A 16,685-nucleotide genomic window follows, 5' to 3' on the forward strand; every position below is an offset into this window, starting at 1 on the left:
TTACTTCATCAACCCCCCCCCCCCTTTTTTTTTTTTTAAGTAAACAGACTTCTCCAGCACTTATATCCCTTGATAAAATATATTCCTCAGCTTAAGGTGAACTGGTCAACTTACAATAAGTAAAAGGCCAAAGTAGTGTATATGTTTATGGTTGAATTCTTGTATTGTATACATGTGTCTTTTCTGCGCCATAATTAATATCAAAGGAAGAAGGAAAAGTCAGAACCTAACTGTGCAAAAAGTATTGTGTACCAATTATATAAAATGAATTTTTACCAGACCCCAAAGCTAAGAAAGCGTATGCTGTATTTGACAAGTTTTGAGCCTTTTTTTTTTATGGGTGCAACTTTACAAAAAAAAATTATGAATCAAAATATGTTAGATCCAAGATTCGAGATGCAGTTATTAAGTGACTTGCATATTGTCTCTATACTAAATAGCATTTGCTTGTTGAAGTCAAGAAGGTAGGAGGGAAATGTTATGATAGAATATACGATGGCTTACTTTACAAAGCAATAATATAAATCTAACAAAAAGTGATATACTCCTTTATAATATGTCATTTTTGAGAGGACCAACACACACACACACACACACACACTGTATCTTGTTTAAATGATTTTTTCTGTAATTCATATACTTAGAAATATATATATATATACGTATGCTGGTTTAAATCCAAAAGGTTGGCACAATACGTACATATACTTGTTTATTTAATAGGTTCGTTATATTTATATTTTTACATGATGCAAGTGATTACTCGATAGATATAATAGACGGGAGATTCAGAATAGAATTGACCTTTTGGTGTTTAAGTGGTACCAGACTACCAGTCTGCTGTCGAAGAATACTACGATCAACCTTTCCCATAAAAGTCAATGGAAGAGCATCGATAATGACTACGCCTCCTTTAAGTCTCAGGTATTCTGGTAATCGATCTTCTGCATATGCACGAATCTCTTCTTCCGTAACTTTAGGGCTTTGTCTATTCGAGAGAACAACAAATGCTTTCGGAAGTTCTGTACCAAGCTCTTCACTGTAGACTCCCACAACACAACATTCAGACACTTCTGGGTGAGTTATCTATCAATATATAAAATGGTAAATTTTAAAGGTACGCCAAATAATAAATTAGGATTATACTTGCCACAACATCTTCGATTTCAGGAGGACTGAACTGATATATACAAATTAAATCAGACAAAGCCCAGTTTTAAGATTAATGAGGTTAAAATAGTAATATTAAAATAAAAATTTACCTCGTAAAAGTAGTAGGTAATTCGATCCTTCATACGAGACATGTAATAAAAATAACCTTCTTCATCGACTCTGAAGAGATCTCCAGAATGAAAAAAGTTATCTTTGTCAATCGTTGCAGCAGTTGCCTTTGGATCACTGTAATAGCCCTATTTATGTATGAATGTATATATAATAGCATTGTAAGCTTTGGGTATATACTCGATAATTATAATCTATACTGACAGGTGTGACCGTTGGTCCCTTGAGACAAAGCTCGCCAGGAGATCCATTTGTGGCCTCTACCAAAAGATAAGATTAATTACACGTGAGTATTGGCACAATTCATCTGTATTTTATTTTTTGAGCTCTAGTGCTTGTGTACCTTCACCATTGTCATCTATAATTTTGGCTATCATTCCTGGATAAAGCCTACCAACAGACCCTACAGAATTTGTATAAATAATTAATCCTTTGATCATTTTCTTTATATATAATACCTCTAATGTGGGCTTCTCGTGAAATCTTTATACACGACATGACTTCAGTCATCCCAAATACACTAGAAAGTCCAAAATTGTGGCGTTCTCTAAATCTGGCCATAGTTGTTTGATCAAGGAATGATCCGGCTGAAAGAATGAGCAACAGAGAAGATAGATCGTAGTTGGATACAAAGGATTCTTTTGTCAGCGCAGCCCCGACCCATGCCTGAGACATTATAAACCGGATCTTATATTTCTGGACAGCTTCGCACATGCGCTGAATTGAAAAGTTTCTCAAAAAGTATGTCCGGATACCGTGCATGATTGAGAGAGTCATTGCAGAGGCCAACCCAGAGATATGAGCATTATTTGAATAAGCCAAGTAGGGTGTTCCTGGAGGAACCCACGGGTCATTTGCATACATCATAGCCACCACATTCGAGTGTCTATATAGTTATGTACAACACATCGAGTAATGAGTGTATTACCTAAATATATACATAAATAAAATCGGCTTACGTGATAATCGTGGCTTTCTTTACACCAGAAGTACCAGAAGTGTAGTAAAGATAAGCAGGCTCAGTCGAGAGCTCTTTAGGTGTGAGCTTTACAGGAGTAGCCAAAACCGAGTGGTTCATTAAAACGCTACGGAATGGCTTGAAACCTTTGATACTTTCATTTCCAAACAAGAGAATATGTGTGTCATCAAGACCAATATTCTGGGCTGCCAATTCAACTGCCTTGATGGTATCTTTGTGAGAAATAATCAACTTTGGTCTGACAAGTGTAATGTCCATCACAACCCTTTCTGGTCCTTCCAAAGCACGCACGCAGGCAGTAGTTGCACCTATTTTTTTTTTTGGTTTTACATTTATTGAACTTGTGAGTAAAGAGAGAGAGAGAGAAAACTACTCTAATTAATGAAGACTTGCCTATAACTGTTGGACCATGGAGAGCAATTGCCCAGTCCAACTAATACTCAAATAATATTAGCCTATCTACTTTAATATACTATATATATATATATGTGTGTGTGTGTGTGATGTATATAACTTGCATGGTTTGGAGCGCAAATGGCCATTATATCGCCAGGTCCAAAGTTGTACTTGTTTTTGAGACCTTGGGCAAAAAGAAGTATATCCCTCTTCAACGATGCCCTAGTCAAGTATTCTTCTGTGTTGTCGCAATCGACATATAGCTTCTGATCATCCGATACATTCGTTTCTTGCTCAAACAGAGCTTCAAATATACTAATAGCAGGGTAATCTTTTGTGGGCTCGTTTGAATAATACATTTATCGAAGAAGAAAAATAAGAAAGGATACTGATTATAGACGCTACTATTTTTCCTCTTTAAAGCTGTACATTTTATATTAATCTACACTTCAAGCAATAAACAAAAGGCATAAACCTGTTCCTGGTACATAACATTTGTATGAATGACCAAAACAACTACCTTTCATAACATCCTTTCTTAGAAGAATTGGTACCACAATGTCTAGGTAACCGTCATTTTTTAACTAATATACTGCTGTAGATGTTTGTTTGTTTTTTCTCAGAAAAAGAAATACAGCCGTGAAAATATGCAGAAAGGCGATACGTTTGAAAAGGAAAGTCGCTTACGTTGCACTTGTTATACTTTCAATTTGCAGATTTCTTTTGAGAAATTGATGTGGGCGCATTTATATAGGTATGTATGTATGTACGCTTAAAACGTATTTGTGTGTGTGTGGGTGGTTTTTTTAGAATTGATTTAGATAACGTTTGAACTCACTTTAGTAAATTTCAAAAAAAGGACAAATTTGCACTTTTTATTTGTGTGTGCAACTATGCATATATCAAGTAAAATACAAAGGATGTGGCTGAATAGAAGGCAAATATTTATAGTATAATTATATTTAAAAGACTTTCTATTTGTCAGAACACAACCCAATCTAGCTGAGCAGTGATAGGGGTAAAGTGCTTAGAAATATATGGGAATTTATAAAAATATATTAAGTTGATCAACAGATTGATAAAAAGACAAGACAAGACAAGACATATGTGTTTCATTAAATGTTACTTGTTACTGTCACTATATAATAATATATATTACTTGGAACCTAGATCCAGTAACTTATTGTATGGTCTAACAAGTATTGTGTGTATTCGATATGTTCCTTATATGTATATATTGGTAGAAAAATTGTTTTGCAAGATATTGTTTACTATTTATTTTTCTGTTTGGCTCTTTGGCTGTTTTCGTATATATTATGCACCAAGCAAATATGCATAAAGCAAAAAAGTACATCCCCCTTTTTACTGTGAGTCTTTCATCCCTGGGTGGCTTTTTTTTTTGCAAGATAATGACTTCTAAAAAAAAGGGTACTTCATGTTGTATTTATGGGTATGGGATTGAAAGACTTGACAAGTACTTTGAGACTTTGAATTTGTGTTTTATTGAGAGAGATATAAGTCAAATATAATTGGCTGGCAAGAGAGTAAATTAATTGAAAGTACTCTTTATATTTAATGGGATTTATCCGGCCACACTAAATATCCATCTTTCTGATAGCAATTATGAGATAAAAGTATTCAATCTGGCAACAGGCTATAGCGACTTGTCCATGTTTCTGTATCCCAGCTGCTACTCAGAACATGTCAAATACAATACTTAATTACTTCAGTTGATATTTTTGGATAAGAATCCAAACAAACAATTGAAAAAAAGAGAGAGAAATGAAGGAAGAAGAACGTGAGCTGTAGGAATATGTTCCGTTGATATTTGCCATTTAATATCTGGAAATAATAATAAAGAAACCAAACCCTCACTCTGGAAGTAATTGATAGTAATTTTTTTTGGGCTGGTCTTTAGACATTAAAGTGCACACATAGGCGAAATCATAAGCAATCCATATTCACAGAAAATGCACACATACACACACACACAATTAAAAAAAAACCAGTAGAATATGTTGCACTATATATATATATTATTCTTCAGCTTTGATAACAAATAATATCCTCCTAATAGAGGGTTGTTATGCTATAGTAGACTGTCCCATAGTGAGTATGGAAGGTTTTTTTGAGACACAATTTGTTTTGGTCTCTATTGCTTTTATCGGCTGTCCCATTTGGTGGCGAAGAGTACTGCGCAGGATTTTTCCAAGAGAAGATTTTGGAAGCTCGTTCAAAATAACTAGGCCTCCGCGTAAGCGCATATAGTCTGGTAATCTATCGTTTGCATACTCTTGAAGGTTATCAATTGATAAGTATTTGCTTTTCATAGAGAGAACAACAAAGGCCTTTGGTAGCTCTGTAGAAAGCTCCTCGCTATAGTCTCCTACTACACAGCATTCAGAAACGCCAGGGTGGGAAAGCTATCAAGGATGATATCAGTACATCTCAGGCTTCATTATATTATTCTTACCAATATATATTCGATCTCGGGGGGGCTGATCTATTGTTGTAAAATAGGATGAGATACATTTTACTAACTCCCAATAAAAAAACGCTTACATGGTAGGCATAATACTTGATGATGTCTTTAATACGAGAAATATAATAAAAATAGCCCTCGTCATCGACTCTGACTAGATCACCACAGTGATAGAATCCATCCTTATCAATTGCGGCAGCAGTTGCCTCAGCGTTTTTGTAATATCCCTATATATAAAATTGATCTTCAGAATTATAGTAAAAAAAAAATCAGAGGTATAGATACTTACTGTTGTAACAAATCGCCCTTTTATACACAGCTCGCCAATCGATCCATGTGGCACTTCTAATGGTTTTTAAAAAAAAAAAAGAAAAAAAAGAAAGAAAGAAAGAAATTAGTACATGCATGATGTAGTCTCCTGTACATGGAACCAATACATCGGTAATGGTTTACCTTTTCCATTATCTCCCACAAGTTTGACAGTAAATTCAGGATAAAGAGTACCGATAGAGCCTGGGATACCTGCTTAGTATATTGTTTTGTGTAGTTTACAAATTACCTCTCCTGGCGCCTTCTTGAGACACTTGGAAGATTAGCAAACTTTCTGTCATTCCAAAAAAGCTACAGAGTGTAGCATCGTGCCGATTCTTAAACCTAATCATGGTCATAGGATCCAAAGGTGAACCTGCCGATATTGCATATTCCAGTGAAGACAGATCATAGTTGCTCACAAAACGTTCTCGTGTTAGGGCAGCGCTAACCCATGGCTGAGTTGCAAATACTTGGATCTTGTACTGCTGTATAGCTTCACACAAACGCTGGAGAGTAAAATCTTTCAGCAAATATGTCTGGACACCATTTTTGACACAGTTACTCATGGCCACAATCAAGGCAGAAGCATGCGCATTATTTGTATAAGACAAGTAGCGTGTCTCATAAGTAAGCCAAATCTGCTTGGCGCAGAATGTAATTACGACATTATCATGCCTTGAATAAAAAAAAATTAGTCGACCTTAGCTATGTATTAGATTCTGGTATACTTACGTGATAATTACGGCCTTTCTTGTTCCAGTTGTTCCTGAAGTGAAGTAAAGATAAGCAGGCTTGGTTGAAAGTTCATCAAGTGTAAGTTTCACTTGTGTGGCCAGGGTTGAATGATTCATTAAGACACTACGAAAGGGTGCAAACCCATCGACAGTCTCATCTCCAAAAATAAGAATGCGGCTATATTCTAAATTGATAGCATTGGCCGCCACCTTTACTGTCTCGAGGGTCTCTTTGTGAGCAATTATGATCTTTGGTCGGACAAGCATTATATCTTTTATAACATTCTCAGGTCCTTCTATAGCCCGGACACTGGCTGTGATTGCACCTATAACAGGTGGAGCATGAACCGCAATTGCCCAATCCAACTATAAATAAAATCATATAAGATTATACAGATTATATGAAATTATGTAGTTGTGAATAGCATACATGATTTGGAGCACAAACAGCCATTATATCACCGGGTCCAAAGCTGTATTTGTCCTTGAGCCCTTGAGCAAAAAGAAGGATATCTCTTTTCAGCGAATCTCGGGTCAAGTTGTTTTCTGGTTTGTCAGTGTCGATAAACAGCTTATAGTCGCCTGGTACATCGGTTTCTTGCTCGAACAAAGCCTCAAAGACAGTTGTAGAAGGGTAAGTCTTAGTGGAATCGATTGTACAATACATAGAGAAGAAAGGTAGGCTGTGATCGAATAACTATACAATACTTTGACTTTAAATACTTTTTTTGGTATTATGATCTATTAGAGTCTAGTGAGTCAGACATACAGACACTTTCATGTACAGTCAAGCAGTATGTATACATAATAAAATAATATTTTTAATCACCATAGCTCTATAGGCTGGCAAGCAGCTATATTTCTTTAAATAAATAAGCTTCTTATACAAAAGACTTCTTTAATAATACTACTTCTTTAATGGATTGTTAGTGTTATCGAGGAAGAGTCCCGGCTAAATAAGTACAAGTAAACGAATAAAGAATCATAGAAAATACATCACAAACAGGTTTACTTTCTACTACACAATATCATATTTTTCTGTAAACCTATTAAGAAAAGCTATTTACACCAATATACACACATTAACACTACTTCATAAAGTAAGATTCTTGGTGATTAATAAATTGCAGGCATTTATTTTTATATAGGATGCAAAGTAAAATAAAAACCTGAAACTTAGAATATGTTTTAAAGGGGAGGGTAGTTAATAGCGTCGATATTATTGGACTTAACATATCAATCCTAGTATATAATGAAGGTTTGATTTCCAATACAAGTATCAAAGACCACTTGGCAAAAAAGAAAAGGAGGGATCAAATCAAAGTGCTTCTTGATTTTTGGAGAAACTGAGAATTGGTTAGGTGCATATGGATCTTTCAAAAGAGTATGGACCGGAAATTTTACTGTTGTTCTTAGTGTTGATATGACATGTATATTCTGGTTATGAATCTCTCAAGCCTTTCCATGAAACTAAGGCTTGCAGTTTAATATACAATCGCGTATGAGTATTTACTAGCTACTTTAAATACGTATAGGAGGTACTAATAAATAGCAAAACTCCAACCTATAGTAGCTTATAGAGAGTGCTGCAGAGGAAGATATTACTCTAAAGAATATGCAAACAGATGGATGACCTTTGCAGTAAAGTATGGATGTGGAAAACACTTGGCATCATTAACAAAGAAGAAAAATAGAAATCTACAAAAAGTAGTACAAAAAATCACCTGAAAAGATTTCATAAGATCAACATTTTACTTAGGTAAGGCTATCGTTAGAAAGAAAGAAAAGCCAAATTTACGTACAATAACCATCGACGTTAGTGATACAGATCCGTGATTATAAATATTTATTCTTTTTAAGTAACAAGAAATATCAAACCGGTACGTATTAAAGAGTAGTGATGAAATATATTTGAGCTAATTTAACAGATATAGATATATAAATTGCTACTATTGATAGCACAGTTCAAATAGTATGTGCTTCAACGGTTCTTATGTACTTTAATGTCTTCATTAGCCAAGTATGCACTTGCTTATATTGTGTCTCTTGGTTATAAAGTTTATCTTTGGATTGCAATTGTCTAACTTGTTAAAGAAACAGAATTAAGTACATTTGAACTACTGTATTTTCAATTAGCATTCACTGTGCGCTGTCCCATTTGATGTCGAAGAGAATTGCGTAGAACCTTTCCTACTGCGGATCTTGGAAGTGAATCTATAAGTATAACACCTCCTCTAAGATGCATTTGATCAGGTAGTCGATCGTCCGCATAGGCTCTAAGTTCATTTGCTGTAATAAAATCTCTCTGAGAAGGCGCAACGACAACAAATGCTTTTGGGACTTCAGTAGATATTTTGCTGCTGTAGAACCCAACTACACAACATTCGGAGATATAAGGGTGCGAGATCTATAAAAAAGAAGAATCCGTATATGGGTAAGTGAATCAAAAAAGAATTTTACTCTTACCAGAATATCTTCAATATCTGAAGGGGATATCTAAAATAGCTATTAGGTATTGCCATGCAATATAATATTATAATAACAGCTAAATATAATGAAAGCTTACTTGATAGCTGTAGTATTTGATCATATCCTTTTGTCGACCAACGTAATAAAAATATCCTTGTGGGTCTACTCTGAATATATCACCAGAGTGAAGGAAACCATCCTTGTCTATTAATGCTGCAGTTGCTTCATGATTGTTATAGTATCCCTATATGTACATATTTGTTAATTTTGGGTTAACATATTTTCAGAAACTAGTAACTATTTTCCTCACTGGTGTAATTGAATGGCTTTTGATACAGAGCTCACCCACAGATCCTTCAGTAACTTCTAATAAAGCGAATTCTTAATTAGAGATATTATATGGCAGCTTTATATAGCATCAGCAAACACCTGCGGTTACCTTTATTATCTTCATCAATAATTTTGGCTTCAAATCCAGGGGATAGTGTACCGAGGGATCCTATAATACCGCATTAAAAACGATTATGGTGTGTTTAACCAAATACCTCTTTCCATTGCCACTGAGGAACCTACAAATGACGAGATACACTCTGTCATTCCGTATAAAGTACATAGCGTAATCCCGAAACGCTTTTTAAACTGAACTACTGTCATAGGATCTAATGCTGAGCCCACCGAGAAAGAAGCATGTAGAGAAGACAAATCATAATTTTCCACAAACAGCTCTTTTGCTAGTGCAGAGGCTACCCAAGGATGAATTACAAGAGAATGGATCTTGTATCGTTGTACTGCTTCACACATTCGCTTTAGTGTAAAAGATTTCATTATATAAACTTCTGTGCCATCTCTGATACATCCCGATAAGGATATAATTAAAGAACTACAGTGTGCATTGCTTCCATAGGATAAGAAGCGAACGCCTGGAGTAATCCATGGGGCTCTTGTATAAAATATAGCATTCACAATAGCGTTTCTATAAAAAAAAGCTTACAGGTTTAGTTAAAGCAAATGAAGACATATTACACCAGGCTTTACTTACGTAATTACTACAGCTTTCTTTGGGCCTGTGGTTCCGGATGTATAGTAAAGGTAGGCAGGTAGTGTTTTAAGTTCACTTGGCGTGAATCTTATCGGAGTAGCCAATGTCGAGTGGTTCATTAATACATCACGAAAAGGCTTGATCCCATTGATAGCCTCATTGCCGAACAAAAGGATTCTCGTGTCTTCCAGTCCGAGGCTGTTGGCTGCAAATTTTATATCTTGAAGTGTCTCCTTATGAGCAATAACTAGTTTGGGCTTTGCAATGCTCATATCTTTCAGTATATTTTTAGAGCCTTCTTCAGACTGTATACAAGCAGTAATTGCACCTTTCAAAGTAAATTATCTGGTTACTGTGAACACACTCTTTATTAATTTTCATACCAATAACAGTAGGGCCATGTAGAGCAATAGGGCAGTCCAGCTATTAAATATGTAAGTAAAAAATTTGAAACTTTTCTGTATTTTATTTTAGATCTTACATGATTTGGAGCACATATTGCCAGAATGTCTCCAGACCTAAAGTCAAATTTATCTTTGAGACCTTGTGCAAACAAAAGAATGTCTCTCTTCAAGGCATCTCGTGTAAGGTAATTTTCCGGATTATCAGAGTCAATAAGCAATTTCTTATCGCCTGGTACAGTTGTTTCTCCTTCAAAAAGAGCCTCAAATACACTTTGATGCGGATATTCTCTGTTTGGCTCGAGTGAATAATACATGTAAATGAGAGAAAAGATCTGAACGAGTGTTTATATAATAATAAAAATTTAAATCAAAGTCTCCCCATTAATACTTTTGCTCTATTTAATAACACGGCTCAATCGTCTCCTTGTACATATATGATGTTTAAATGTTTCGTTACTTATGAAACTCAGGAGTACAAACAATACACGCCAAAATAAATCAAAGGGTTTAAAAGTTCTTCTTACCCTAAACACTCTCGTAATACACACTACTAAAGAGCTGGATCTAGCTTATTAATATATATATACTCACAATATGTAAGATATAGTTAATATAGGATGCAATAAAAATGCTAGCTTTGCTTGTGTCCATACGCTACTAAGCATAATAAAAGTATTTTAGCTATGTTATATTTCATTCAAAAACATCAGTATCCTTCAGACTGTTTCTTATTGTACACTTTTTTGTGTTATTCATGTTAGTCTATACTTCATCTAAAACAGCGAGAACTAAGAAACCATCAAGGGTGCCTCCCATAGACAATAATACTTTTTCTCTGCTATATCCGAATTTATCGACTTTTATTCAAATATTGACCATGTTTGTTCTCCTTTTGCTTTGCTTTTGTTTTGTTTTGTTTTGCAGTATGTTTGGCTCTGTATTTATTGATGTTTATTGATGATCACAATCTATAAGATCAAAAATCTACAGATATACCTCATTTCGATAAAACTCAACCTGGAACTCAGAATCCCGCTACCTATCGTATTGTGATGAGATCTAGATAATATATATGCATTCTGCTTTCTTTTCTGCTTTTTCCTTATTGTTTGGTGTCACTTTAAAATATTTATGGATTCACTCCCTAGTAGCTGCTGTATTGCTTTTGTGTCTAACTGTACTAGGAAAATAAGAAATAACTTTCTCGTGCACCCTTTGAACAAAAAGTGCACAGACCACTTTAGAGTAACCTTCAAATCGCCGTTATAGAAACTTGTACTCCACTTTGTGAGTTATTGCTACACCGATCAATACCGAACCTTTCATTATTTCTTTGCTTCTTTGCTCTACTTTACTTCACCTTACAAAGTTGACTTCATAAGTACTCTAAGTAAATATTATTAGCTGTATCTTCTGCGGTAGAACAGTTACACAACCCCAGTAAAAATAATATGTAGCTATGTCACGTTTGCTCTGACGTTGACATCTAGGACTGACAAAAATCGCAGTCCTAAACTTTAATCGCAGATGAAATTTTTCTGTTACAAATAGACCCCTCCAACGCGTGTCGTTTGTTTTCTCCTTGAGCAACAACAGTCCCGGTTTCATAGTGAGGCGTCTCTTGCGACCGTTGCAGGGAGATTCTTCCATGCTACAAGCATCGGAAAGTGAAAGTTGTTACTCACCAGCTCAGTTAATTCTGAGAAGTCGTGGGGCATGGTCTCTTTTCATTTTTGGAAGGACTACTGTGTGCATCGCATCGCCAATGTGGAATCATGATGCTGGGGGGAGGGAGGTCTAACCTGTGGTGAGATGTGCTGGCTCTTCACTGCTAACCTGACTAAACTCTTTAACGGCTGACGGTGAAGCTACTGGTAGTCGAATGAGCTGGACCTTATCACCTAGTGGTAAGTTCTCTGGCGAGTTCGCACCCACATTACTCGGTGACGAGATGTGGGGCTGGATGAACGGGTGCTTTCCGTTGGTTTGCCACCATTCCAGCACCTCCTTCGCTACCAAGTCAGGTTTACGTCCTGAAGGAGATTGAGCCGCGTAATGCGGGGACAAAGAACTTGGTGTCATGCTTTTTATTCTTTTACTCATGTAAAAGAACATTAAGTGAAATTAAATCAAATAGAATAGTTTCTTTATATATATCTTTAAATAAATAAATAAATAAAGTCTTTCTTAGCTATTGTCAACTTTAATAAAAAAACACGCTTTTAAACCTTTTTTTTTTACTTAATTGAAGATGTCAATGTTGTAATTAGGTGGACTCATTAACAAGAAGAAATTAATCTAATCGAATAACTCTGAAAAGAAATAAGATACTATTTGTATATTTTAACATTGTAGCGATAGCCTTGCTTAACTTTAGAGGTTGTTGTTGTCTGTGAAGTGAGAATAAAGTTAAGCTAATATTTGAGAATACCGATGCCGTGAATTGTATATTATTGAATTTGGGTAATGCGGATGGACATTGCGAATAGCATGTATTGTAATTAGATAGAGAAAGTATGTATGTATCTGTATCTATAATGACAGGATAAATGAATGCTTTACCGTGTAAAGAATTATTTTTAAAATAAGGTGTCTTACCAGAAGTAAGATGTGAATATGTATACGTATATGTATACGTATATATATAAAATGCAAAAGGCGAAAGGCAAAAGCTGAAAAAGATAGTGAGAGTTGAAAAATGAGAGGGAATAAAGAAATGTGTGCTCGAAAGAGACAGAAAATACGTGATATAGATTGAATATACAAGTAATGTCTTTATTGTATTTATACAGGCTGTGCACAAAAAAGTCGATTTTGATGTATGAATGAAACAATAAGGTATCTTTGAGAAGCTGCATACAGAAAACAATATATTACCCTCCTCCTTACCCACAGGAAATTGCTAAGGCTAGGCAAGAGTTCAGTAAGCAAGAAATGTTTCAAGACTACTCTGAGGGATATTGGCGCACTGAGGATCAATTTGGCACTTTGGAATAGAGTACACCACTAATGTTAGTTCTCCTACATATATACCAATAATTACATCAAAAGACATTTCTACCACTTCTGCCGTAACTATTAATGGAGCACATAATTCCTCTTTTTCTGAAATTTATATAACAACAACAAGGTATGTGCGCACGTTTATAAAACAATGCATTAACATCAGCTAAAAACTATGATGTATAACCAAATATAAAATAAAAACTCGAATTGATTTATATCAGCATCTTATATAAGCTTTTTAAGCTTAAAAAGTCAAGCATTGAGTCAATATTTACAGATCTTGTACTGCAAAATAAAAATAAAAATAAAAAATATCTTACTTTTTCTTCTATATAATTATTTTTAAGTTGAAACACTTTTCAAAATGTGCAAATCTTGGATTTTCCAGCTCCTGGTAATAAGGTACATTATCGGATAATATTTTACCACCAACTATGAAATATAAACTTCCAGCGCTTGAGGCAATGTGTATATCTTAGCGTGCCTTATTTAGTATATTTAGACAAAAGCAGTATGCCTTAAAAGTATCTTACATATATATATATATTGTTGTTCCAAATCAACTAAAGTTACCGATAAGTCAAAACCCCTCGTTGTCTTTCCAAAAACATATACAAGACTGTTTAGCAATGCGCAACGTATCTTAAAGCTCAAACGATATCCTAGCAATGACTACAGACCACTATCATATGCATTGTGGTTTTTTATAAACTTCATCTCAATTATTGCTCACATTTTTTTTTGCCTAATAGTTTATCAATATACTAATAATTAATTAGTATATTATGCTTTAATAAACACTCATTGGAGATATTACACTTATATACCTGTAATAGTCCCATTACCTATGGGCATATTAATAGTTCTCGACACTTGAAATAGCAGAAAAAAATTCAAAATAATACTATTATTATCATTCAAAAAAAAACAAGGATATGGCTTTATAACGACAAACAGCTTAGTACATCAAACACATGCAATTGTTTATATAATCTTGTGTAGGCTTCAGTAAATGAGTCGATCTCACTGTACCTTAAGAAATAGTTGTTATGATAGAAATGTTTTGAGCATTTCAAACTTATCTGAACAATTTTCTGGGTCTATAAGATACTACCTGCTTTGAAAATATATGTTTTCTGTTAAGTTATATTATTTGAATACTTTGTAATGCTTATCCTCTCGAACAATACAGCTGCGATTTTTTACAACACCTTCAAAACGATCACAATTGTAGTTTTTCTTTCACTGCAACTTTTACTGTTAGGGCAGCCTATCGTTTTATATGTTGCATTGACATTTATTTCAATAGAAAATTTAGAGAAAATTATGATACCTTTACAAAAACGTTTGAAAAAGAGACCACAATGAACACCTTGATATGAACATACTTTAGTTTTCTTGGGGGGCTTTACTGATCCATCCTTACAAGCTAGTATAAAATCAATATAATTTATACAGACCTTGTAGACATATATTTACAGCCTTGTGTATCATTTAAGCAAATAAGAATAACAAGAGTAATAATGAACTAACCTAAATTAAAATAAAATAAACACTAGCATATTTGAGAAAACCCTTTTTATAGTATAAATATGGTTAATGTCAATGTAAGATTTTATTATAGAGTAGAAATTTCAGTATTGATATATTTCTGGGGTTTGCATTGACCGTAGTACACAACGTAGTCGTGATTATTATTAGCGTTCCAATTGATCAATATGTGTCTTGTTAAATTACAGTGCAATAATACATATATAGCTTTAATTGATTCCCGATATTATTGGTCGGCCATTATTTAATTCTGCTGTGTATAATGAATATCATATATTGTATATATTCATCTTGGTCGTACATTTTGTAAACTTAAAGTGTGTCTTTTTGTCTCTCAGTTAAAGAATCATATTCTCCAATTATTTCTTTACAATCGTCCATGCTTAATATAATTCACTGTATTAGGTGATATTCACCTATAATAGTCTTGCAGCCAATGCTTTGACATTGTTGACAATTTATCAATAATAATTACATATAATTGCTTTTTTTCTATTAAATAAATAAAAGATAAAAGGTATATAAGCTAACTTGATTTCTTATACTCAAATAACCATCAGCTTCTTTCCTATAAGTAATAGCATCTATTCACATAATGAAGTTCTCTGCAATCACTTTGATATCTGGCGCTTTGATGTCCCTCTCTGGTTTGTCTATGGGTGTTTTTGCCTGCCCCATCAAGCATGACTCTAGCATCGTTCATGGAAAGACCTTTGATCGTGTGGTTATCATTGTTCTCGAGAACACTGATTTTGAGACTGCTGCTGCTGACTCCTATTATGCTTCATTGGCAGAGAAACACAATGGTTAGTTCAATGTATATAGCTGTAAGAACAATATAAACTAAAATAAAATAAAAAATGTATAGGCGTCCTCTTGACCAACTATCTTGCTATTACCCATCCTTCTCAGCCCAATTATGTAAGAATATATGAGCATATTTTTTGCTACACTTTGTCTCATACATAAATACAGATCGCTATGATCACTGGGTCAGTTGAAGGTGTCTACAGAGATACTATGGCTAACCTTGATCGTCGTTCGCTCGTTGATCTTATGGAGGCAAAGGGAATTAGCTGGAAGTCTTACCAGCAAGCATATCCAGGTACTTGTCAAAACCACTATAAGCAATAAACTATCGTATATTCTTTACATTCACTAAACACTTGATTATTTAGGATCTTGCAACCTTGATATGCGTATCTCTACATACGCACGTAAACACAATCCTTTTATGTCCATGGTTAATGTCCAAAAAGATCCCAAATTGTGTGCCAAGATTGTCAATGCTGATCAGCTTGATATTGATATCGCAAACAATGATGTTCCTCAGCTCGTCTTTTATACTCCTGATGTAAGTACTTTGCTCAGATTATCGACAGAAATATATATATATATATAAGTTTGAAGAATTAATTCCCATTACTTCTGATCTGTAGATGAACAATGATGCTCATGATACCTCTATGAGCTATGCTGGAAACTGGCTTAAAAGCTTTATCGAGCCTCGTATTAATCAAACTGCTTTCAACAAGAATACTATGTTTGTTACCACATTTGATGAAAACCACACCAAAGAGATTCCCAACAGAGTCATGACATTCCTCTTTGGCCCTGACTTTAAGCGTTCGTCTACTGGTTCCAGCGATGATACCGCTTACAACCATTACTCTCTCTTGAGAACAATTGAAGATAATGTAAGTATTAGAGATCTATAAATATATACATTATTTACTAATAATATTATTTACTACACAGTGGGAGCTTGGCAATCTTGGACAGAACGACGCTACTGCTGTCCCTTTTGATATTTAAAGATCTTTCTTAATATCTAATAGCACGCTTGACATAAATTATTAAATAAATCGAATTACTTTATACACTGAATATATTATATCTTCTTGATATTCATCTTCTACCAGCTCTGTATATATTTGAGTGTTTAGGTTAATTTTATTCTGTAAAGTGCAAATGATATATAATAAGTCTGTATTTAGAGAGAAAGAAAAAGATATTTGTAATACGTAAATAA

At 34.3% G+C, this 16,685-nt stretch overlaps 5 protein-coding genes across 5 annotated transcripts; 1 reads left to right on the forward strand and 4 right to left on the reverse strand.

Moving 5' to 3' along the window:
- Positions 1–759: 759 nt before the first annotated feature.
- PHYBLDRAFT_139909 (hypothetical protein) lies at positions 760–3,015 on the reverse strand (the record flags this gene model as incomplete). The annotated part of the gene is made up of 8 exons (XM_018430304.1): positions 760–1,073; positions 1,147–1,180; positions 1,263–1,409; positions 1,486–1,541; positions 1,625–1,684; positions 1,740–2,167; positions 2,241–2,568; positions 2,775–3,015. The coding sequence occupies 8 exons, from the start codon at positions 3,013–3,015 to the stop codon at positions 760–762; spliced, it is 1,608 nt and encodes a 535-aa protein (XP_018297938.1).
- Positions 3,016–4,740: 1,725 nt separating this feature from the next.
- PHYBLDRAFT_58942 (hypothetical protein) lies at positions 4,741–6,851 on the reverse strand (the record flags this gene model as incomplete). Its single annotated transcript, XM_018440408.1, has 8 exons — positions 4,741–5,079; positions 5,130–5,159; positions 5,219–5,365; positions 5,428–5,483; positions 5,592–5,660; positions 5,698–6,125; positions 6,183–6,550; positions 6,615–6,851. 8 exons carry the CDS (start codon positions 6,849–6,851, stop codon positions 4,741–4,743), a joined length of 1,674 nt encoding a protein of 557 aa, XP_018297939.1.
- A 1,461-nt stretch (positions 6,852–8,312) lies between these two features.
- Positions 8,313–10,410, reverse strand: PHYBLDRAFT_58943 (hypothetical protein; the record flags this gene model as incomplete). The annotated part of the gene is made up of 9 exons (XM_018440409.1): positions 8,313–8,591; positions 8,651–8,680; positions 8,751–8,897; positions 8,964–9,035; positions 9,094–9,152; positions 9,199–9,626; positions 9,693–10,020; positions 10,076–10,115; positions 10,174–10,410. The coding sequence occupies 9 exons, from the start codon at positions 10,408–10,410 to the stop codon at positions 8,313–8,315; spliced, it is 1,620 nt and encodes a 539-aa protein (XP_018297940.1).
- Positions 10,411–11,064: 654 nt separating this feature from the next.
- On the reverse strand, positions 11,065–12,178 carry PHYBLDRAFT_58944 (hypothetical protein; the record flags this gene model as incomplete). Its single annotated transcript, XM_018440410.1, has 2 exons — positions 11,065–11,135; positions 11,899–12,178. 2 exons carry the CDS (start codon positions 12,176–12,178, stop codon positions 11,065–11,067), a joined length of 351 nt encoding a protein of 116 aa, XP_018297941.1.
- A 3,070-nt stretch (positions 12,179–15,248) lies between these two features.
- Positions 15,249–16,468, forward strand: PHYBLDRAFT_58945 (secreted acid phosphatase; the record flags this gene model as incomplete). The annotated part of the gene is made up of 6 exons (XM_018440411.1): positions 15,249–15,459; positions 15,522–15,574; positions 15,629–15,758; positions 15,832–16,007; positions 16,093–16,350; positions 16,412–16,468. 6 exons carry the CDS (start codon positions 15,249–15,251, stop codon positions 16,466–16,468), a joined length of 885 nt encoding a protein of 294 aa, XP_018297942.1.
- Between the last annotated feature and the right edge of the window lie 217 nt (positions 16,469–16,685).

Source organism: Phycomyces blakesleeanus, assembly GCF_001638985.1.
Source record: "Phycomyces blakesleeanus NRRL 1555(-) unplaced genomic scaffold PHYBLscaffold_2, whole genome shotgun sequence".
NCBI classification, from domain to species: Eukaryota; Fungi; Mucoromycota; class Mucoromycetes; order Mucorales; family Phycomycetaceae; genus Phycomyces; species Phycomyces blakesleeanus.